General features: G+C 47.7%; 1 protein-coding gene across 1 annotated transcript; it reads left to right on the forward strand.

The window, feature by feature from the left end:
• The first annotated feature begins 1,074 nt into the window (after positions 1-1,074).
• On the forward strand, positions 1,075-21,985 carry ATG14 (autophagy related 14). The gene is made up of 10 exons (XM_051620684.1): positions 1,075-1,316; positions 7,793-7,855; positions 7,995-8,037; positions 8,463-8,544; positions 13,466-13,703; positions 14,266-14,495; positions 14,961-15,078; positions 16,164-16,254; positions 16,365-16,450; positions 18,940-21,985. The coding sequence occupies exons 1-10, from the start codon at positions 1,081-1,083 to the stop codon at positions 19,247-19,249; spliced, it is 1,497 nt and encodes a 498-aa protein (XP_051476644.1). The 5' UTR covers positions 1,075-1,080; the 3' UTR covers positions 19,250-21,985.
• Positions 21,986-22,027: the final 42 nt, after the last annotated feature.

Raw genomic sequence — 22,027 nt, forward strand, 5'->3', positions numbered from 1 at the left:
TCTGTAGCTGTAAAAGCTGATAAGCTGGAGTTAAGTAATCTTTTGCAAGTGGAAAAACAACCTGCTCTTATTGGGATGCTGGAAAAAGTTGATTTAAGAGGAGCCCTCTTCAAGAAACTGCATTTTAATAGCTTGCCTCAGAACTTCACCAGTGAATTTTAATGCTCTTTAAAAGTATGGATGAAGTCTTAAAGATAAGAAATAGGCTTTCTGCCTTTTCACTGATGTTTGCTATGGTAACTCATCCTAAAAATAGCTGCTTGTGCTGGTGTTTTGTAGCACTTACATACACTAGGAAGAGGAAACAATGCAGGCTGGGACTTAATTTCATTTTAACTGTGACGTGCTTTGGTGTGGATGTTTTTAGGAGGATATTGCTTAAAATTATCCTGTTACCTGCCTCTTCTAACTGTTGTTTCTTAACTCCATCCTCACACAGGACTCGCTTTGAGTGAAGTCACGCCCATTTCAGCCCTTGATTGTGGCTGGGGTGAGGAAATCCAGCGGGGCCTGGGCGACCCTGCTCTGGCAGGGGGGCTGGACTGGATGATCTTCCGAGCTCCCTTCCCAGCCCCGTAGGGTTCTATGACCTAACGAGATCGGAAGGAAGCGCGTCCCTTTCCTTGCACCGATCGCCCTTGCTCGCCTTGTGAAATAAAACGGGGGGAGGTCCAGCCAGGCCTGCCCTGGGCTACACCCCGGCAAGAATTACCCTTCTACCGCTTCCTGCAGGCTTCAGGGTGAATGTTCATCTCCTCTCTCATCCAGCTTTCGCCAGGAAAACCGCCCCCCCCCCGTTTCCTCACCCGGGCCTGCAGCAGCCGGGCAGGCCGCCCCTCCCGCGGCGGGGCAGGGCGGCTTCCCCCCCGCGGCCTGCGGGTGCAGGGCAGAGGCAGCGGGCCCTGGGGAGGGTCCGCAGGCCGGCGGGAGCCGGTTTCCCGGGGCTGTGAGGCCCGGCCCGGGTGTGCGGGTCGCGGTGCGGGGCCCGGGCCGCTCCCTCCTCCTCCGCCGCTCCCGCCGCTTTCCCACAATGCCCCGCCGCGGGGGGCCCCACGTGACCGGCGGCGCGCGGAGCCCATCATGGCGTCTCCCAGCGGCTGCCGGTCCCAGCCCGGCGGGCAGGGCGGCGGGGCCGGGGCCGGGGCCGGGGCTGGGGCGGGCCCGGCGGCTTTGCGGGGCGCCGAGGAGGACGCCGAAGGGCTGTACGTGGCGGTGGAGCGCTGCCCGCTCTGCAACACCGCCCGCCGCCGCCTCACCTGCGCCAAGTGCGTCCGGAGCGGAGACTTTGTCTTCTTCGACGGACGCGACTCGGAAAGGTACGGGGGGGGGGCACCCTTCCCTTCTGCTGCCCTTCCCCCGCTCCCCTCAGGGCCGGGGAATGGGGGTGTCCGTGTGTGTCCCCCCCCGCCCCGTTGTCGCCCCCCCTGGGGCCGGGGGGGGGGGCGGGAGGGGAAGGGTCCTGGATGGGGGTGGGAACCGGGGGTCGAGGGGGGCTCAGGGGGGTGGGAGGGGAAGGGTCCTGCCCCTGCCTGGGGGTGGGAAACGGGGGTCGGGGGGGCTCAGGGGGGTGGGAGGGGAAGGGTCCTGCCCCTGCCTGGGGGTGGGAAACGGGGGTTGGGAGGGGGCTGAGGTGGGGGGGAGGGGGAGGGGAAGGGTCCTGCCGCTGCCTGGGGGTGGGAAACGGGGGTCGGGGGGGTTCAGGGGGTGGGAGGGGAAGGGTCCTGCCCGTGTCCGGGGCTGGGGGTGGGAAACGGGGGTTGGGGGGGGGCTGAGGTGGGGGGGAGGGGAAGGGTCCTGCCGCTGCCTGGAGCTGTGGGTGGGAAACGGGGTAGGGGGGTGGGAAGGGGAAGGGCCCTGCTGCTGCCTGGAGCTGGGGGTGGGAAACGGGGGTCGGGGGGTGGGAAGGGGAAGGGTCCTGCCGCTGCCGGGCCCTCCGCGGGGCTGCTGCTGGGGTCGGGGCTCGGGCAGAGCAGGAGCTACAGGGTCCTGCTGCTGAAAATAATGACAATGATCACTGGAAGCCCCGGCTTTCCCCTGGGGAGGTGCAGCTGCCAGCGCCTGTGCTGATGTGAGTGACAAGCTCTGGGCAGCTCAGAGCTACCGGCCAGCCCGTGTGGTCGGAGGTTGGACACACGTCTCTGTTTTCAGCAGCAGGTGTCAAACTGGTGGTGTTTCTAAGTCGTTAAGTAAAACCGGGAAGGCGTGCAGAAAGAAAACAGCACCTTGTTTTGGTTCCCTGCCTGCATAAATAGCCCTAATCAGGACCATTAGAATTACAAAACATCCTTCCCTTCGGTTAATCCTGCACCTTCCTGCTCCTTTCTGCAGAGCAGTGGCTCTCTGGGAGGGTGGCTCAATTGAGCCTGACCTCAAGAAGCAAATATCCCCATTCCATGAGTCAGATCCAAATCACCCCTCCATAGCTGCCCTTCACATCTTGTCCATCCCAGATTCCTCAACATTTGTCTGCCCCAGGATCCTCTCTGGAATAGCTCTGGGTTTTTTTTTGGCTGGTGCTGTCGTCTTGGTCCTTCATTTGTAGCTTCATGAGCAGCTGCTGGGAGTGATTTCTTGAACTATTTTGGGAAGGTGGCAAGTGGTGTGTTGTGCTGTAGGGTCCTCAGGGCTCCTTGTGTCCTGCCAAGCACAAGAGCAGCCCTGGGGACAGTGGTGTCTTCCTGGGAGTGGGCACAGGGTGTCAGCTGCCATCAGCTTGCAAAACTGGGACCTTAGTCCCTTAGTCTGCCCCTGGATGGGCTTGCTTTCTTGAATTTATTTTATTTTTTTATGTTAAAGCCTCTGCCAAACTGCATTCAGTCCTTCTAAGATAGATGGGAAACTTGTGTTGGTGTGATGCCCCTCAGGATTATCTGCAGCTTCCCTGGAAAAAAAATGGGTTTGGAATTTGGAACCTAAACCAAGGATTGTTTTTCCTGGCTGTTTTGTAGCCATAAGATTTTTGGCTGAACAGCTGTAGAAATTCAACTGTAGCCTTTGTTATAGTGGAACCACTGTCATTCTCTGTTAAGCAAGGCTTAAGATAAAGGAAAGCTGGGGAGGGACTTCGTAGAAGGGCTTGTAGTGAGAGAGGCAATGGATCAAAACTGGAAAAGGGGAGATTTAGGTGAGACACGAGGAAGAAATTCTTTGCTGTGAGGGTGGTGAGACCCTGGCCCAGGTTGCCCAGAGAAGCTGTGGCTGCCCCATCCCTGGCAGTGTTGAAGGGCAGGTTGGATGGGGCTTGGAGCAACCTGGGCTGGTGGGAGGTGTCCCTGCCCATGGCAGGGGGTTGGAACTGGATGATCTTTAAGGTCCCTTCCCACCCAAACCAGCCTGAAGATTCTATGAAGAAGTTTCTCTACCCATCAGAAAAATGAAGCTGTAAAGAAGCAGGTTTAGCCAAAGTACCAGATGCAGCAGCTTGTTGGGAAAAAGCTTCTCTTCCTCCTGTCTTCTTGCACGAGGCAAGACCAGCTTTTCTGCCTGGCAGTTTTCACTGCATCTTCCTAAGATGCTTTAATTTGTCTGTGGTTAGAAGACTCCTCTGTATGTTCACACTGTGTTTCTTATCTGCAGGAGTTGGTCTCCTGATTGTTGGGAGGGCTTTGTCTTTTTATTGTAACCCCTCTGCCTGGAAATCATGGTTCCCTCTGTGAGGATCACTGCTGTTCTGGAGCCTCCATTCTGATGGGTCTCCCTCTTTGCTCCACTTCCCCAGGCTTGGTTTCTCCTGCTGCTCAACACTTTCCCAAGCAGTAGTGCAATTCATTAAAAATGGCAGCTTCCTGTTAATGAATTAAAGGAGCAACCTGACATATGAATAACACCACGAGAGTAACAAGAAGGTTTGCAGCAGGAACTCTCAGCGCAGGGACAAAGCCCTGCTGAGCTTGGCTTTCTCCTTGTTCCTTTGAAGATAATGGAGTTACTGATTTTTAAAGCTTGAAATATTGTGTCTGCATTCTGTAATTGAAACTTGGAATGGGTGATAGAAGAGCAAGAGAGAGGCCATCACTTCCGTGGTTCTGCGTGTGTTTGTAAGCACCAAGTGGCTTCTGTGAAGTTCTTGTCATGTTCTTCAAGGGTGATCACACACCATGGCAGAGCCAGGCAGGGACAGGTGCAGCTGGCTGGCTGGGTTTCAGGTTGTGTTGCCTGTCCTCCTTGTTTGTGTGTTTGTTTTAAGCCTTCAAGTAGCACCTGGGTTAATTTTACAGCAGTGTTCTGGAGGAGGCCACAGGGTCACGACAAGGGCTTTTCTGTCTGAGCATGGTGTGAGAAATGCAGAGTGTGGAAGTGGGGGGGGGGGGGGTCATTTGGGCCTCCTGTTTGGCTTTTTGAAGGGTTACAGGTTGGGGAAAAGAATTGTGCTCCCTCTTGGGAAGAGAAAGCAAGCATCACCCTCCTATCTAGTGAGGGGTGGTTTATTTTTTAGAATTTTCTTGTGATTTTTTTCTTTATAAGAAGATCAACGATTTCATGTTCTAAGAATCAGAATTATTTTGGGTTTCTTTTCATTGGACTGTTCTGTGTGCTGATTCAAGTTGCAGTCTTTTTGAGATTGAAGTTGCTCACATGTCTGGCAAAAATCACACCCTGTATCTGTGAGGGGGAAGAGGCTGAGGAGCTTTTAGATTAATTTATGAAGTACAACTACAATTAAGGATGAGTAGTCCTGAAGTCCTCCAGGAAAATCATCACTGACATTCTTCTTTTCATGAGTAATGTCTTGTATATTCAACAGAGTATAAGCTGGCATCTTGATGCTGGTTTCAGCTCAGAGACCCTTCTTGCTCCCAGGAGTTTACTCCAGCCTGTCATCTGCATAAATTCACAGGGTGTATTTTACAAACATGCTTTACATGAGTTGCTTTGCTTTGTGTGTCTGCAGATGGCAGAAGCCAAAGACAATATAATGATGATGTCTGAGCCCATGTGACTTCCCTAAGCTGTGGTTTAGGATTGGGAATAGTGACTTTATGCAGCAGTGGAGTTTTTTTATAGTGAATAGGTACAATAATGGATGCACCTCATGCTGTCCTCAGCATTAATCACTTCCTACAGATGAGGAAGTCCTCCTTCCTGGTTGTTTCTCTCTAATTATGAACACGTGGAAATAAGCCAGGTAACCGTGGGAAATCTCAGCTTTATGTGATAAGACTTGAAGAAAGAGAAGCATTTAATGGATAATTTGAGAAGTTGAGTTCTCTCAGTTGACGTTTTATGGGAGTTCCTATAATAGTTCATCCAAAGTTTTGTTTCTTTGCCAAACTGAAAGGCTTTATATATATATATAGAGAGAGAGAGAGAGAGAAATTAGTTACTCAATGCAATTAAGATTAAGGCTATATAAAGAAACTGAGACATTTGCTTAGGAGAAACCTGCCAAAGAAGTTTGTAGGAGCTGTTTGAGGTCATTGCTGAGGTGCATGGTGAGCTAGAAGTTTTGCAGGCTTCCACATGTATTTCTGTCTTCCCTCCCCAGTAAGAACTTCATTGAGTCCCAGATTCTTGACAGATCGTTCAACTTCTTGCTGATGTGATGGGCATCATTTGAGTCATTTCTTTCAGTCAGACTCTGTGTATTAATCCAGCTTTGAAAACACAAATTGCCCCAGCTCTCTCTCCCTGTGTGCCTGCTGAGAGACGTGTGCCTGGGCCAAGTTATTTTTGGTTGCAGCCAAAGGTCAGGAGTACAGTAGGTGTGCGTTACTCTGTGGTAAACAGGAGTCCAGTACAGTGCTCTTTTGTCATTTCCATGATGACTGGTGGGGTGAGGACACACAGGAAGAACGAATGCACCAGGCTGGGCAGCCAGGCTCCAGTCACACCACATTCCTCCAGATCACTCGTGGCCTCTGGCTTTGATGCCAAGCACCCACGTTTGCTTTGGGTTTGTTTTGGAAGGAGGACAGGTATTCTTGGTCTACTAGGAAGGCAGCAGCCAGTAGTTTTGTTGTTGTTTTAATGCCAATGCCATGGGGGAAGGGTGATTACATGCTTTCTGAACCCAGAGTTAGTCAGCAAGCTTTCAGGCTTCTGCACTTCAAGGAAACAAATGAAGGATTTTAAAATTTTACCTGAAATCAGACCCACGGAGATGAGCAGAAGGAGAGAGGCCCAAGATGCCATCCTGTCACAAAATCACAGGCTGGTTTGGGTTGGAAGGGACCTTAAAGCTCATCTAGTCCCACCCCCCTGCATGGGCAGGGACACCTCCCACCAGCCCAGGTTGCTCCAAGCCCCATCCAACCTGCCCTTCAACACTGCCAGGGATGGGGCAGCCACAGCTTCTCTGGGCAACCTGGGCCAGGGTCTCCCCACCCTCACAGCAAAGAATTTCTTCCAAATGTCTGACCTAAATCTTCCCCTTTCCAGTTTTAACCCATTGCCCCTTGTCCTCTCACTACATGCCCTTGTCAAGGCTCACTCTGGAATTCTTACTAAATAAAGCTTAGATATCCCTGAAAATAAAGGGCTCGGTGGGTTTTATGTGAAGTAATAGGCCTCTGTTAGGATGAAATTGCCAGTTCTAGGTGGTTTAGAGGGTAATTAATAAATTGTTTTTCTGTAAGTAGACTTAACCCAAGAGACACATTTGAGGTGTGGATAGGGATGGAGCTGTGACATGGAAAGCAGAGAGGAAAGCTGGAAAGCCACACACTGGCTAAAGAGAAAGCACGTTTGCTATTTTTTAATGCCATTTAACTCTCCTGGGTGTCTTGTTGTTTGCTCTCAATACTGGCTTGGTCACTCTGTGCCCTGTTGTGATTTCTCAATATGCACTGCTCATATGCTGTTTCCTTCAAATGCATTTCTCAATACTTTGTGGCACGTGGAGGGGAGCAGAACATGGTTGCTACATATTCAAAGGGAGAAAACACAGGGTGATGAATCCTAAAAAAATGCCCTTCTCCTCAATTCTTTTTAGTTCCTGTACCTCAAACATCTGGTGAAGCTGAACTCAAGCAGGCAGTTGGGTCAGGGACTTGTGAGGGTTAGGAGAAATAAGGAGAAAACAATGCAAGTTATTGCTGTTACTAATGCAAGAAAGATTTGGATGTCCTGTAAAAGTGATCCAGGCTGTCTGAGGAGGCAGTTGAGCCACCATCCCTGGAGACATCTAAGAAAACAAATGTGGTGTCAAGGGACAGGGTTTAGTGGTGGACACTGCAGAGTTAGGGTAGTGGTTGGACTCAGTGATCTTGTAGGTCTTTTCCAACCAGAATGATACTGTGAAAAGCCTTGAGAGACTGTTCCTGTTTGGAGCCAGTAATGAATGAAGTGGGACACTTGCAGGTTAGAAGGGAAAACATGCAGTGCTTGGTGTGTAGAGACCTGTATTTCCCACTGCCAGAGTGAACTTGGCTGATAACACCACAGCTTGTGGAAGTTGAGACTTTCTGCTCAGTTCAGCCTCACTACAGGACCTGAGATGGTGCTGTTAATTTCTCCAGTGACTGAAGGGTTTTAGACTACTGTATTTTTCTTCATACACAATATATTGATATTGCTGAGCTATGAATCTTCTAGAAATAGCAAGGAATTTTCTTACAAGTCTGATAATAGAACAAGCTGATGTTTCCTCAGCTTAGAGGTTCTGTTGCAGTTCCTGTGAGGCAGATGCTTTAGAATTCTGCAAGATCTTTATATGTTTAGCCATTACTTCCAAGGATTAAGACAGATAGTTGAGGTTTAAAGACTCCCACAAGCTTCAGTCTTTTTATTGTTTCAGACAACTTACAATCTCATGTTGTGAGAAATATCAGTAAAGAAATGTAATCTCTTCCAGGTTTTCTGAAAAGAAAGAAAGGCTGATGCATCTTAAAACTAAGCAGAGAGAATTCCAAAAACAGTAAGTTGCAGCTATTTAATTAAAATAAACTATAATAACCCTCAGAAACACAAAAGAGTCTCTCTCACACAACCTGTGGCTGGAGACAGATGTAGTCCAGATAGTCATAAAGTTTTCAATCGTGTTTTTTTTCCTCTAGTGTTTTGAAGGCCATGGAAGGGAAGGAGATAACTGATCAGCTGGTGAGTTGTTCAAAATGTCCCATAGGTTTTAAAACTCTCTGAATCCCTAGATCTCATAGTTTAAAGTTACAGTTTGCCTTGAGGACATCGTGTTGCTTTCCCAAAAAACCTGCTGTAAGCAAAACTGAAACTGGCTCTGCAAGCAGAGTCCTCCAAACTGTCCATATTTTTAATTTCTTATTAGTTGTTTGTTCAATAACTTGTTACACTGATTGACTTTGCACTGAGCATTCAGTTCTTGTGCCATTCTTCTGTGCACAAAACAGTGTGTGAAGTATTTATTCCTTGGTGTGATCCAACTAAGAACCTGCTTCTCCTTTTGTGCTGAAGCTGCTGGCTTTGCTGTTGATCATTAGTCAGCGTGTTTGAAGCCGTTTGTGCCCTCCAGGTGCTGAATGTCCTTTTTTTTTCTTCTTCTTTTTCAGAGATGGAAAATAATGTCTTGCAAGATGAGGATTGAGCAGCTGAAACAGACCATTTGCAAGGAGAATGATGAAATGACAAGACGTGAGTAGTGTCTGTGCTTTTCTGGTGTGCAAAACTCTCTGCCTTAGAGGGGCAAACCAGTCGAGGTGAATGCGAGTGGTGGTTGTTTTTATAATGGTGGATTTCCAAACCATAACCCTTCTTCAATCAACCTGAAGGCAAATTGGTGAGTGGATTTTAGCCTTTTCATGCTTGGGTTTTAATTAGCAAACAGCAGACATTATTCAGCTGGATGGAGATCATTTTGCAGCAGCTTTAAAAGGTAAATGCTGAGCAGCCGATGACTTTGGCGTTGTCCCTAGAGATGGCTTTGCTCAGTGTGGTGTTCCTCATCACTTCCTCTTGATAAAGAGGAGCAAACAGCTCTGCAGCTGTTGGGAATGTCATGCCATTGATGAATTTTAACCCACACCTGTCTAGAAATCCTCAAATCCTCCTTGAGCCAGAGTCACTGAAGTTACAGCATAGGCTGGGGAGCTGCTACTGTTCAGCAGCTTCAGTTTTGAAGCTCATGTTTTTCACACATGAGAGATCTGTAGGGCCATTTTTCAGAGGAGATCATGCAGCACTCCTTACAGCATACATGCAGAGGGTGTTCCAAAGCATATTGATTGAATCAGGAACATTTTTATTTACTTGAAATTCAGGTGGAGCCAAACAGAGTGAAAACAGAGGCATATACCTTGAGAATAGTTCTAAAGGAATAGCACAAGCTTGTGGTGATAACATCAAAAGGTTGAGATGCAAAATGATTTTCAGTTAATAAGGAGGGTGGACAGTAACAAGAAGAAACATATAATGAGAAGATGGACTAGATGATTCTGTTAGCAGGAAAGAGAGCAAATAACAGTGCAGAGAAGACTTAAGCATTCAGCAGCTTCTTCACTTGTCTTCTCACAAAGAAAATGTGATCAGCTGCTTAGCCAGATTAAGTTTTACATCATGAGAGGACTGCAGGCTGAGGAAAGAAAACAAAGCTAAATATTATTTTTACTATGTCAGCAAGGCCTTACAAGAGTCACCTTAGAGAACTTAAGGAAAAAGTTGAAGTTGTCTGTGGAGCACTTGAGGGGAGAGAGGGTGTCCCATGAACCAGTAGGAAAACAGTGTCTGTTTTCAAAGGATGGAGAAAGGACTGATGACACAGTCATCCTATTATAAAGCTCTGACCACTTTGGTAGCTAGAAGGTAAGAAAATTAAAAATAGGCATCACTTTGTTAAGAAGAAGCCATGTCAAATCAACCCACTGTCTGGGGATGAAGTGGTCTAGTGGAGGATGAAGCAGAAGATCCAACATACCTTGTTGTTGGACACTGCCCCAAACTGTCTCATGAGCAAGGAAAGACCTTTGCTCTGGGTGTAATCACTGTGAGGCTGACACAAAAGGCTGCATGCAAAGAATGGTGATATTTGTCAAAGCAGGGAGGTGGGACAGGTGGAGCTCAGCAGGTACTGGTTCCTGGCCCAGTTTTGTCCAGTGTTTTCCATAATAGCTTGCATGGTAAAATAGAAGGTGGAATGAAGGAAGCCAAGGTGGATGACTTCTGTGAGAGCAGGATCAAATTCAAAATCATGCACATAAACTGACAATGTCATCTGAAAAGGACCAAGCAGAGTGCCCATTGTTCAGGAAAGAGAAGCACCAGCGATGAGATTTGACAGGAAGGGATCTGGGGAATTGCAAATTAAATAAAAATTCTTAATCTCATGGTGCTCCAGAGTGGTTCAGGCCTCACTCTGGGTTATAGGAATATAAGCATTATATTTAGGATGGAAGGACAACTACCCTGCTGTGCCCAGCACTGGTGTTGCCTCAGTGGAAATCTGGTGTCCCATCTGAGCAGTTTAAGAAAGGTACAAATCAACTGGAGAAAGTCTGGAAGTGATTATTAGGAGTTAAACACAAGGAGTAGCTGAGAAAATCGATGTTTGGTTTGGTTTAGAGAAGAGGAAGGTGAAGAAAGCTTTTCAGTAGGTAGGAGATTATTATGGAGATAATAGCTACTTTTTATCTTCAGTCTGTGAATAAAGGAGAAGGGGAAATCAATGTGACTTCAAGGAACTTAGGCACCTTTTCTCAAAATGCAGCTCTGAAGGTGGCAAAATGTTAGGGCCAACCGGGCAGTGGTTCCTCCACTTTTCTACTGTTTTGTGAAGTGTGTTTTCTGTAGCTTTTGCAGCTTCTCTGGCTCACAGTGAATTGAGTAGATTTAACCCATGAAGTATTATTGCCCAGCTGGCCTGCTGTTAGCTCAGTTATCCCAAAACTGCTAGTGCAAATGGACCCAAAATGAAAGCCAGAAGATCAGGAGCCCAACTCCGTTTACTCTTGGACCACATTAGAAAATGTGTCATAGGTGGTTTCTCTTCTCTGGGATGTGCCATAGTTTGGTGTTCTGAAATAAGCACAATTTCTAGAACATTGGGTTCCTGCTTTTGGAGTTGACTCTCCTGGATACCTCAATAATTGATGCTTCTTAAAATAAGGCTTTAAAATGTGTCTCTTTGCCTCCTGTCTGTGGAGAACAGCTCAAGGAGACAATCCTGCAAACCTCTGGCTTAGCTCTGGCTCGGGCAGAGGCTGGTGTGCATGCACTTGCATTTATCAGGCAGCACAGATGTGTGGGCCATCGTGGGGTCCTGAAATGCTTCTGGGGACACATTTTAACCCCCTCATCAGCTGGGTCGTAAAGCAGAAGTGCTGTGCCAAAAAGAAAAGGACAGTTGTTTCTGCACCAGGACTGCTAGTCGGGAAACGTGTGCCGTGCTCTCCCCAGCTTCCCAAATAATTGCTGTTGTGGCTGGAGAAAAGAGAGTTGACTCGGTGAAAAAGCAGCCTTTCAAGTACAACATGAATGTGAAAATTGAACAGATGGACATTTTACTCCTCCTCTGTCTCTTATTCTTTATGCAAAGGCAGAGTTTGGGCATGTGAACGCAAGCATTAATTGATTTCCTGTTGATGTTTCAGGAGTGCTAAAAGGAAACTGAATGACTAGGTGACACTTGGGGATTCTTGGTATGGCTCAGAGAAAAATCAATTTTTTTATGGTTCCTCTATCAAAGGGGCCCTTATTTTATCACTCTGAGAATTATCAGTTCTTATCTGCGTGGAGAAAACGTTCTCACCTTCTTTAATTTGGCACTTTGCATCTCCCACGTGTCAGATCTTCCTTCCTTCCAAACACACCGTGGATCACAACAGATCAGTTAGGTGGCTTAGAAATAATTCCTGACTTTCAGAGAAAGTCCCTTCTGGGTCTGTGGGGGTGGGAAAACAATAAGTCCTGGTCTCCCACCCTGCCAGATCAGATGGGAATTGGCCTCAGGTCCCATTCTTTGGATGTAGCCTTTAATTTTTGTGTTCCCCTGTTGGGGACAGTCTGAGTGAGGAGTTGGAGGTGGATGTAGTTGCTTAGAAGTCTTCTTGATTTTAGTAGTACCTCATGCAGCTGCTTTGGGTTATTCTTATTGTAGCTCTGGTCTTATCTGTGCCTTGCAAACAAAATATGTCACTAAAAACATGTCAGGATGTTGTAGTTCCCTGCTGTGCAAGGGTCAGTTTTCCAACTTCTTGATTACAGGAAAGTGATGCCTTGCTGCATGAGAACCTAACATGGTTGCTTTGCAGCCTTAAAAATGCAAAGTAAGTGACTGGTAGGTGGGGACTCTTCTTCAAACTAGGGTGCATCAAGAATTTTAGACGTGTGTTTGGAGACCATGGATAACAAATATTTTCCTGTGCTTTGGAAAGAGGTGGTTAACTTACTCTCTTTAGCACCATATGTTTGTGGAAGCATTACTGCAGTAAATTATTTTATAGGAGAATCAGCAGATGCTCTTGAAGGGTATTTTTGTCCTTGCCTGACACATGGAGTCAGTTCAGGCAGTTGCAGCACTTCAGGTACATCATCACATTTCTCTTTTGGTGGCTGAAGAAGGAGGTAGTGTTCCCTTGTGGCAACATGAAGACTGCACCGTTGGGGTCCAAGTGCTTTAAGGGCACTTCATGAGTGTGGAGCCCAGAATAGAAGCAGTGGTGCCAGAAATGGTGAATGAAGATGCTGTCTGCTCTGGATTTTGGCTGCAAGCAGTGCATGTCTTCTTGGCCAGCACCATACAGACATGTACAGTCAAGCTATTTCTGTCATGATGATCACCTCAAGTTTAGTTAAACTGCAAAATCTTGGCTTTTCCTGCTTCAAATAAAAAAATGGCTGGGTAAAAGATAGGGAAAGATTAATCCCAATTTCAGTCTCTTTGGAGATCTTCAGGAAAGATTAAAAAGCTGTACCATTTAGCAGCTGGCAAATGTTAATAGTTGAGGCAGGGCTTTCTGTTCTAAGATGCTATAGATCTTGTTATCTATAAATATGAATTACCATAGAATCATAGAATGATTAAGGTTGGAAGGGACCTTAAAGATCAAGTTCCAACCCCCCTGCCGTGAGCAGGGAACCACTAGACCAGGTTGCACAAAACCTCGTCCAACCTGGCCTGAAAAACCTCCAGGGATGGGGCATCAACAACCTCCCTGGACAACCCATTCCAGTTCCTCACCACCCTCATGGTGAAGAATTTCTTCCGAATATCTCACCTAAATCTCCCCTCTCTCAGTTTAAAACCATCACCCCTTGTCTTATCACTATCTTCTCTGATGAAAAGCCCCTCCTCAGCTTTCCTGGAGCCCCTTCAGGCACTGGAAGGTGCTCTAAGGTCTCCCTGGAGCCTTCTCTTCTCCAGCCTGAACACCCCAACTCTCCCAGCCTGTCCCCAGAGCAGAGCTGCTCCAGCCCTGGGATCATCTCGGTGGCCCATCACTGGACCCTCTCCAACAGCTCCATGTCTTTCTTGTGCTGAGGGCACCAGAGCTGGACACAGCACACCACAAGTACCTCCCATCTCCTTTTCCAAGGCTGACATCTGCTGCTGTTTTCACAGATGCAGAGGGGCTTCTGAGGATCAAGGAGGAGAACCAGAAGCACTATCGCAGGGCTCAGAGGCACCAGGAGAAGAAAGAGAAGATCCAGAGGCACAACCGCAAGCTGGGGGACTTGGTAGAGAAAAAAACCTCTGACTTGAAAACCCAGTATGAGCATCTGGCAAACCTTCGTCGCACGCACATCCTGGAGCTAACATCTGTCATATTTCCCATCGAGGAGGTGAAGACAAGCATGAGGTAGAGAAGCCTTGTCCTTCTGGACTCATTTTCCTTAACTTTAGACACCCAGAAGTGAGTTGTGTAAGTCTAAGCTAGACACTGTGGCTCTCCTTGGCATCTGTGGGGAGAAGAAGGTGTTTGCCAAAGGCAAAGCATCTGGCCCAAAGGTAGAGGTCCAGACTAGCAGAAGCTGGAGGGGCTAGCATCTCCCCACTGAGGGATCTGTCCAGTGTTGGACTTTCTTAAAAGAGATAACAAAAAATCCCAGAACAAGGGAAAGGAGTTTTGGGAATAAGGAGTTTTGCTAGAGTGTTCATAGAATCACAGAATCACAGACTGGTTTGGGTTGGGAGGGACCTTAAAGACCAACCAGTCCCAACCCCCCTGTATGGGCAGGGACACCTCCCACCAGCCCAGGTTGCTCCAAGCCCCATCCAACCTGGCCTTTGTTGGGAGTGTTTCTACAAGCGTTTTGCCCTCTGTCAAAGCTGGCTATAATTGTCTGCCAAGTGCATCTCCTGATTATATGTCTCAAAACCTTTCTTTAAAAACACTCTCTTCCTCTTTGGGGGTGCTCCAGAGATCCTGCAGATGAGTCTTCTGGGAGTGACAATGCGATGACCTCTAGCACTGTGAGCAAGCTGGCAGAGGCCAGGAGAACCACCTACCTCTCTGGGAGATGGGTGTGTGATGATCATAACGGGGACACCAGCATCAGTATCACAGGGCCTTGGATAACCCTGCCTAATAATGGAGACTATTCAGCTTATTACAACTGGGTGGAAGAGAAGAAGACTACACAAGGACCAGGTAAGGAGCAAGGTCTGATGAGGCAGCTGGGATGCTCCAGAAGCTGTAGAACTTGCAGCCTTGGATGCCAGCAGAAGGCACCGAGGAGCAGTAGCCCCACCTGTTTGTTCTCACCTGGACAAACCTGAGTCCGAAATAAATGCCAGGAGAGGGATTAGTCCACTGAAATCCTCTTTTGCAGGAAATGCTCACTGGGACACAGCACAGTCTATCAGGAAGCTGAAGAAAATCATTCACACTTTGGACATGGCTCACATGCTCTCGTTGTAACAGGAATTCCAAGACTTGCTGTTTTCTCCCAACTTCTGACAGATTCCACTGGGAATGGTTGCTGGATTCAGGCTGTTCTCAGTACTTACAAATGACATTTTCTAGAATACACTTGGGTAACACATTTAGGCTGCATCTGAAAGGAAACTTGATGAGTTTTATGGTCTTAAAACGTGATGGTTTTGTTCCCTTTAGATATGGAGCATAATAACCCTGCTCACACCATCAGCGCCGCGCTGTGCTATGCAACTCAGCTGGTTAACACCCTGTCCCTCATACTTGATGTGAATCTTCCCAAGAAGCTCTGCAACAGGCAAGTAAATGCAAGCCTCTCAGGAGGGGAATCAGTCAAAACTGATCACTGACCTTAATTCAGTTTTGTTTTGTGAACAGAGAGATGAAGTTGAAACAGCTTTTCTGGTCACAGCTGATGGGTCATGGATTTTTATGCTGTTTAATTGGGGGGGGGAGGCTAGTAGGATTTCAGACCACAGTTTGTAGTCTCTCCCTCCCATTTTTACCTCCTGAGAGTGTAGACCAGCCATCAGAGTTGAAGATAACACCTTTCTAATGGACTTATTCAGCATCCTCAAATTAGAAGTGAAATATGACACTCCTTGAATAGCACTTTTCATTTTTATGAGACCCTACTGTGCTTTACAAAATCCCAGCCCAATTCAGCAGCTCTTTGTCATCTGCCACAGCTCCACTCAATGACGTGCTGTAGAAGAAAGCCTTATGGTCTGACATGGCAGAGATAGAATTCCCAATGGGGAATGTACCTGGCTGCCAGGCACCTGGGAGTGTTTTTGTTAAACCCCACGCATGAGGAAAAGCACTGTTAGGTTTTGGATGGGTCTGTGGAGCAGATGGGATCTGTACAGAAATACTGAGGAAGCTGTAGACCTGGCCAGTCCTCCAGAGGTCTCAAATATGCTGCTGGGATTCTTTTAAGTGTTTAAAATAATGGTTGCCTAAGTGAGGGCACAGAACTTGGGCAAGATCTGCAAAGTTTGTTTGTTTGTTTTATTTTAGACTATTGTTTAGGTGCTCAGGCTTCACAGAAGGAAAGGGTTGGGGCCAGGAAGTGATGCAAGAGTTAAAAAGAGAGCTGAAATAGCTTGGCTGCAATGGATCTTGGAGCTTCCCACAGTTTACCTTATCCATCCTGTTGCAGCTGGTGAGACTAGGGCAACTGAAGTGCTAACAGTCTTGTAAGCTGAAAAATGAATCCCCTGAGCACCCTAAAACTGGCTGCAGAGTTTGAACAAATGCTCACTGCAAGGATGTTTACTCTGTGGTTTGTTAGGAAGGGCACAGAGTGCTGATGTCCCCAGCAGGTGTATTTTCACAGCATTTAGCTCTGTGTGTACAAATGTGTGTGTGGTGCTTCAACAGCGAGTTCTGTGGAGAGAATCTCAGCAGACACAGGTTCATGCGGGCAGTGAAGAAGCTGAATGCCAATATCCTTCACCTTTGCTTCTCTCAGGTAAGGGGAAATGCACATTTGGGTTCTTTCAATGCTTTGAAAAGATCAGCTGTGCCTGCAGGTTTCCTCCAGTAACTGATCATGTCTCTTTCTTGCCTCCCCCGTGGTAGCACGTGAATTTAGATCTGTTGCACCCACTGCACACGCTCAGGAACCTTATGTACCTGGTCAGCCCAGACACTGAGAACTTGGGCAGGTAAGAAAAGCATCTTAACTCACCTGTGACTGCATCCCTTCTGAAGTGTTGTATTTGCCCTGTTACTTATGGGGGAAATTCTTCTTTCCTGCTGTATCCTCAGCACCTCAGAAACGGGAGGCGTTACGAGGAGGAGATAGGACAGAAAAAGGGGGTCCTGAGTAGGAAATGAGGTTTCAGAGAGGGGTGTGTGCTGTGCTTCTGCATGTGGCAGGCTCAGCTGCAGGTTTTGTAGCTGATGGTGGGACTTGTTGCCCCTACAACCAGAAGCAGGAGCCTCCTTCCCTCCAGGGGGCAGCAGCACATGTGCCAGGCAGTATCACTGTGCTCCAGTATGACCCTGCCCACATCTTGCCAATGTGTCAGTGCCTGAGGGCATCCAGCAACATAAAGCCTAAAACAAACACTAGATAAAGCTTTCCCAAAATACTTCGAATCAATGAGCCACCTTAGACCAAAGTCAACTCTTCAAATAATACTGATTTCAGTGCAAATTAAGATTAAAAATAACTTTTCTGTTAACTTAGTACGTGATGAAAAGAACATCAGTTCCTGGGAGCTGCACACACTGGGTTTAATAATTCAATTCTTTTTTTTACAACTTAAATGTAAGAAAGCCAACAGCATTGATTTCCTGTTGGAATAATCCAGTCACAAGTCACTTGTGCCCGAGACAGTCTGCAAATATTTGTTTAATCTGACTACTGCTTTATTCCCTCTTAAACACAGTAATGTTCTGAAATCGACTTTCCCACTTTTTTCTCTTGTACAGGATCTAGTTTTATTTTAAAACCTGTAGTATCATAAAGAGGAGCTACAAACATGCCTCTAAAATGAAGTTCTTTGGGCATATCCCTACTGATTCAGCCCAAAGATACAGGGAGCCAAATCTTTGTAGCTTAGCTCAGTCTGGAAAAAATGATGTGCTTGTCTGAAAACAAGGAGAGAGCAGGGAAATACCCAGAGAATGAAGAACTGTCCTGGAAAGCAGCTGCTGTTAAAGATCCAAGTGCCTCAGTGGACAAGAAGCTAATCCTGACAGATCCCCAGGATGTGAAGTAAAAGGGCTGAGCAGAGAGATGGGCCTGCAGGTGTGACAGAGCTCCACATGGATCAGTTGGGTCCATGCAGTAAAAGAAGAGGTTCCAGGAGAGAACTGGAAAAAATACTCCCACTGAGGGGAATAGTTTAATCTGTAGAAAAATATCTTAACTTGCTAAAGGTGAGAGTGAGTGATGACTTGATTTCCACACCTTCATGGGGAGAAGAAAATAGAGGCTGCTGGATGGCTTTGTAGACAGGATTGGAAGCAAGGAGTCTGAGCTGGGTTGAGATGAGGCACGTGCACTTCATACAGAGTGTAATTACCTGCAAGAATGGAGGTGGGGATTCTCTGTTTCCTTATGTTGTCCTGTCAGGGCTGGATGAGGTTCTGGAATTGGTGCTTTCATCAGGCAGAAGTTACTGGGCCCAGGAGAGGGGGAACGGGTGGGATGTAATGGCCTCTATTATAGAGGAGGTCACTGGAGATGATCTAATGGTCCCTTCTGGCCTCAGACCTGATGACTCTTGTGTTGCCTGGTTGAGCAGGATGCTGTGCCAGAAGGCAACACTCCCTTCCCAGGTTATGAGTGCTCACCTTTCATTTCCCAGCTGTCTGCAAAGTTTGCAGCCACCAGCTCCCTCTGGTTTCCTTTAGATATCTAGGCCTGTTGTTGCCCAATAACCTCCTTTCTGAGCCACCATTTTCAGATACCATTTTATCAAGCTTTCATGATCTGGATTAAAATTTTCCAGACTAAATTGCTCCCACCAGGGCTGGAGAAACACTTTGACCTTGCTCATGTTTTACTGAGCAGTTTGGTTCTTCGGAGTGAGCTTTGGCTGCCACTTGGTTTGCTGTGGAGGATCCACCTTTCACCACCCCCATGAAAGCCACCTGCTCTCTGAAGTTGCCTGGCTTTTCTCAGTCAAGGTGTCTCAGGTTTTGGCTGCCCTGTACTCCAGCACAAGGCAGTAGGATGGGATGCAGTTGCTTCTCCCACCAGGCAGTAGCAGCAGGGAACTTGGAGTCCCAGCACAGGGGGGTTTGGCCAGGACCCCTGGAGATGCAGCCCATCTGTCAGATCCAGTTGGAACAAGTTATTCAGGACCATGGCTGGTGGGATTTTGAGTATCTCCAGAGAGTCCACAGCCTCTCTGGGCAACCTGTTCCACTGTTTTCACCAGCCTCATAGTAAAAAAGATCTTGAGCTGTTGCTGAGGGTGCTGCCAAGGGAGGTCTCCACTGTGTGAGGGAGGTGAGACCCTGGCCCAGGTTGCCCAGAGAAGCTGTGGCTGCCCCATCCCTGGCAGTGTTGAAGAGCAGGTTGGATGGGGCTTGGAGCAACCTGGGCTGGTGGGAGGTGTCCCTGCCCATGCAGGGGGTTGGGATCGGATGATCTTGAAGGTCCCTTCCTACCCAAACCAGTCTGATTCCATGTCCACAGGTCTGGGCCTTTCGAAATCAGCGCAGACCTGGAGGACTCGATGGAGTTCGTGGATCCCAGCGCCACCGGCGAGACGGACGAGAGCGGCGACGAGCGCGTCAGCGACGAAGAGACAGACCTGGGGACAGACTGGGAGAACCTGCCCAGCCCCAGGTTCTGTGACATCCCCTCGCAGCAGGTGGAGATGCTGCAGAGCCAGAGCACCCAGGTGTCCCAGCCCATCGCCAGCAGCAGCAGCGCGGGGGGAATGATCTCGTCGGCGGCCGCTTCCGTCACCTCCTGGCTCAAAGCCTACACTGGGCATCGCTAACCAGCCGGGCAGGGAGGGCCCTGTGGGGCTGTGGAAGGACTCCCCACCCCAGCCAGGGCTGGAGTAAAACCCGACCTATTCAGTTGAGTAGTGCCTGGAACAAAGCAAAGGTCAGACTTTCGTTTTTTAAGCCAGAAAAAAAAAAACACACCTTTTTATTTTACCCAAGATGACTGGGATGGTACCTTTTTGTAAACGAGTGAGTTCCCTGCTCCTGGTGGCTTCTGGGAGGGCACTTGGTGTCCTGGCTCTGTCTGCATGGTTGAGTATGGAAGGAAAAGGACCTGGCAGCCTCCAGCTCTACTTTCTCCAGAAGAATTTTGGAAGACTTGGAGCAGGATGAGTACAAAAGAGACAGGGCTGCTCAGCCTGGACAGTGCTGCAAAGGCAGGTCACATTTTCTTAACCCCTTGCAGGGTTCTGTGTTTGCGTGTGTGTTTTAAATCTGTCTTGCATAATGCAAAAAAAAAAAAAAAAAAGAAATAATAATAATAATAATAATGCATCTTTCTAAATTTTTTTCATTCAGGACATGAAAGTGACACATTTTTAAACATCTTTTCTAATCTCCGTTGCCGTATTTTTAATACAAAGGATCAGCATGGGCAGGAATTCACACAGCAAACTGGTCTCAAGTTTTGAGTTGGTTGTGAATCTTTCCCCAGTTTTGCCTGAGAAATGTGGCTCATTTCATTGCTCTTTCCACCTGGGAGGTAGTGGAGAAGTTCCGTGTTGTGCTGTCCAAAGCACACACAGGCTCTTTACTCTTAGAATCACACACCAAAGAAACACTGGACCTTCTCTTAGCTAGACCCACGCTCGAGGCCGCCCCAGGATTGCATCCTTGCAATAATGCTCCTCGGTTACACCACCACGTGGCCACTTGTTCATGTTAGAAAAAACACCACCTCATTTCAAGCCAGCTGAACAGTCACACGCTCTCCACACTACATGTATTTTAAACCCTGTTCTATTTTAAGCTTATGGTGGGTTTTTGGGTTTTTTTTCCCCCTTGTTTACTGAAAGCCAGGGAGTTGTTTCAGTGCAGAGATGCTGGTGGCCCAGCTGGCTCCTTGTAAAGCTACAGGAGGTGGGAAAGTGACAGGTGGGTTGGTTAATGGCTTCTCTTCCACCTTGTGGTGTGGTTACTTACAGACAGGCTTGCTCAGTGAGGCTTCCAACCTGTGGTTTCCATGTTACACACTTGGGGTGTTGGACTTCTCCATGGGTTAAGGGCTGGAAACGCCTCTGCCCCTCTTCCCTGTGGTGTCACAGCTGGGAATGGGGCTGCAGGGAGTGATGCACAAGCCCTGTCCCTGCCACCAGGCAGTGCCACCAGGCAGTGTCCTCCTGCCTGTCTGCAGTCCCAGGGCTGGCCACCTCACCCAGTGTTTTGTGGCTGGTTCCTCTCCAGACCAGCCAGTGGAGCAGGTGGAAAAGCAGCTTTGGTCCTGCTGCCCATGTACCCAGTGAGTCCCATACCAGGGGGGCCAGGTGAGTGTTGTGTCCCCCAGCCCCCCACCCCTCTGCCTGGCAGCTCTTTCTCTTTGTCCTGGGGGTGGGCATCTGGTGTCAGTAGTTTCTTTCTTACCATTTTTCTTTTTTTTTTTTTTAATACCAAAGACCCTTAACTCTGCCCTCGCAGCACCCAGGCTGCTGGGTGAGAACACCCTCAGCCCCACCTTTCCTCTGGTCTAAATCCAACAGTTGGGCTCATTTTAAGAGAACAGCCACAACTCCCTTGATTTTACTGCAGCAGGAAAGGGGCCACTGCCCCCCCAGCCCCTCTGGGCTTTGGGCTCTGCTCAGGTCACAGCACTTTACTCCCAGCTTTCAGTCCTTTGCAGCTCTGAGCAACCAGCACCCTCACCAGTTCTGGAGATTGGGCTCTTGGTGTCGTGCAGCCCCCTCTGGTTCCCTGTTTATTTTGCACTGGACCCTGCCATATAAACACCCTCTCTTCCTTGTTTTGTTAGTTTGTTTTAATATGCATTTCAGTCACTCTTTCCTTGCTGCCTTCATGCTACTTTGAACCCCTTGAAGGTCAGGCCATGATTCAGCTTTCTACACTGTCATTTACTTAACTTAGGGAAAGAAACACCAACACAACAAACCTTTTTAAGCCATATCCTTCCTCATCATCCTATTTTCCAAATAATTTATTTGCAACCAGCTCATCTCCTGAAGGTGCACAGTGGCACTGCCAGGGTGTTAAAACGCATCGAGGTAGGTCTTTTCATGAAACCTTTTTGTAACAGATTGTGGTTTGTTTTGGGTTGTTTTTTTAGTGTTTTGCACATGTGTAGCTAGGGAAGAATTATGTGTGTGTCCAAACCTTGAGTGCAATCGCCAGGATTAGTTTTCCAGGTTGTTTTGGGGGCAGGGGAGGGAGGGCAGGACTATCTGCTAATTATAGATCTCTGAGGACAGCCAGCTGAGAATTTACAGAACACTCTGCCCAGCACGAATGTGGGAACTTTTGTCCATGACCAGTGATCTGGGGTGACCAATCTGAGCTGCCAAGGAAGAACCTGATTTCAAAAACCCTCCACTGAAAAATCAGGTGCCTTGGAAAGGTCTCAGGTGGGACACCCAAGGGTCACTTGTCACCTGCAAAAACCCAGGGCCTCTCTTTGCCAACTTCTGAACTAAATGTAACTAAACACAAATGGTTTGGGTTTTGTTTTGTTTTTTCTATATTTTATTGTATTATTGCAATAAATCTTTTAACAGTAATTTTTTTTTCAAGTTTTATGTTTATAACTGTTACTTCTGTGT

This window comes from Apus apus, chromosome 5, assembly GCF_020740795.1.
Source record: "Apus apus isolate bApuApu2 chromosome 5, bApuApu2.pri.cur, whole genome shotgun sequence".
NCBI lineage: Eukaryota > Metazoa > Chordata > Aves > Apodiformes > Apodidae > Apus > Apus apus.

Bases quoted from the DNA above. Each gene is read 5' to 3' on its own strand.
- ATG14 (XM_051620684.1), top strand. From the start codon at position 1,081: ATGGCGTCTCCCAGCGGCTGCCGGTCCCAGCCCGGCGGGCAGGGCGGC. The intron at 1,317-7,792 runs GTACGGGGGGGG...AATCTCTTCCAG, and splicing joins GACGGACGCGACTCGGAAAG to GTTTTCTGAAAAGAAAGAAA. The intron at 16,451-18,939 runs GTAAGAAAAGCA...CCATGTCCACAG, and splicing joins GACACTGAGAACTTGGGCAG to GTCTGGGCCTTTCGAAATCA.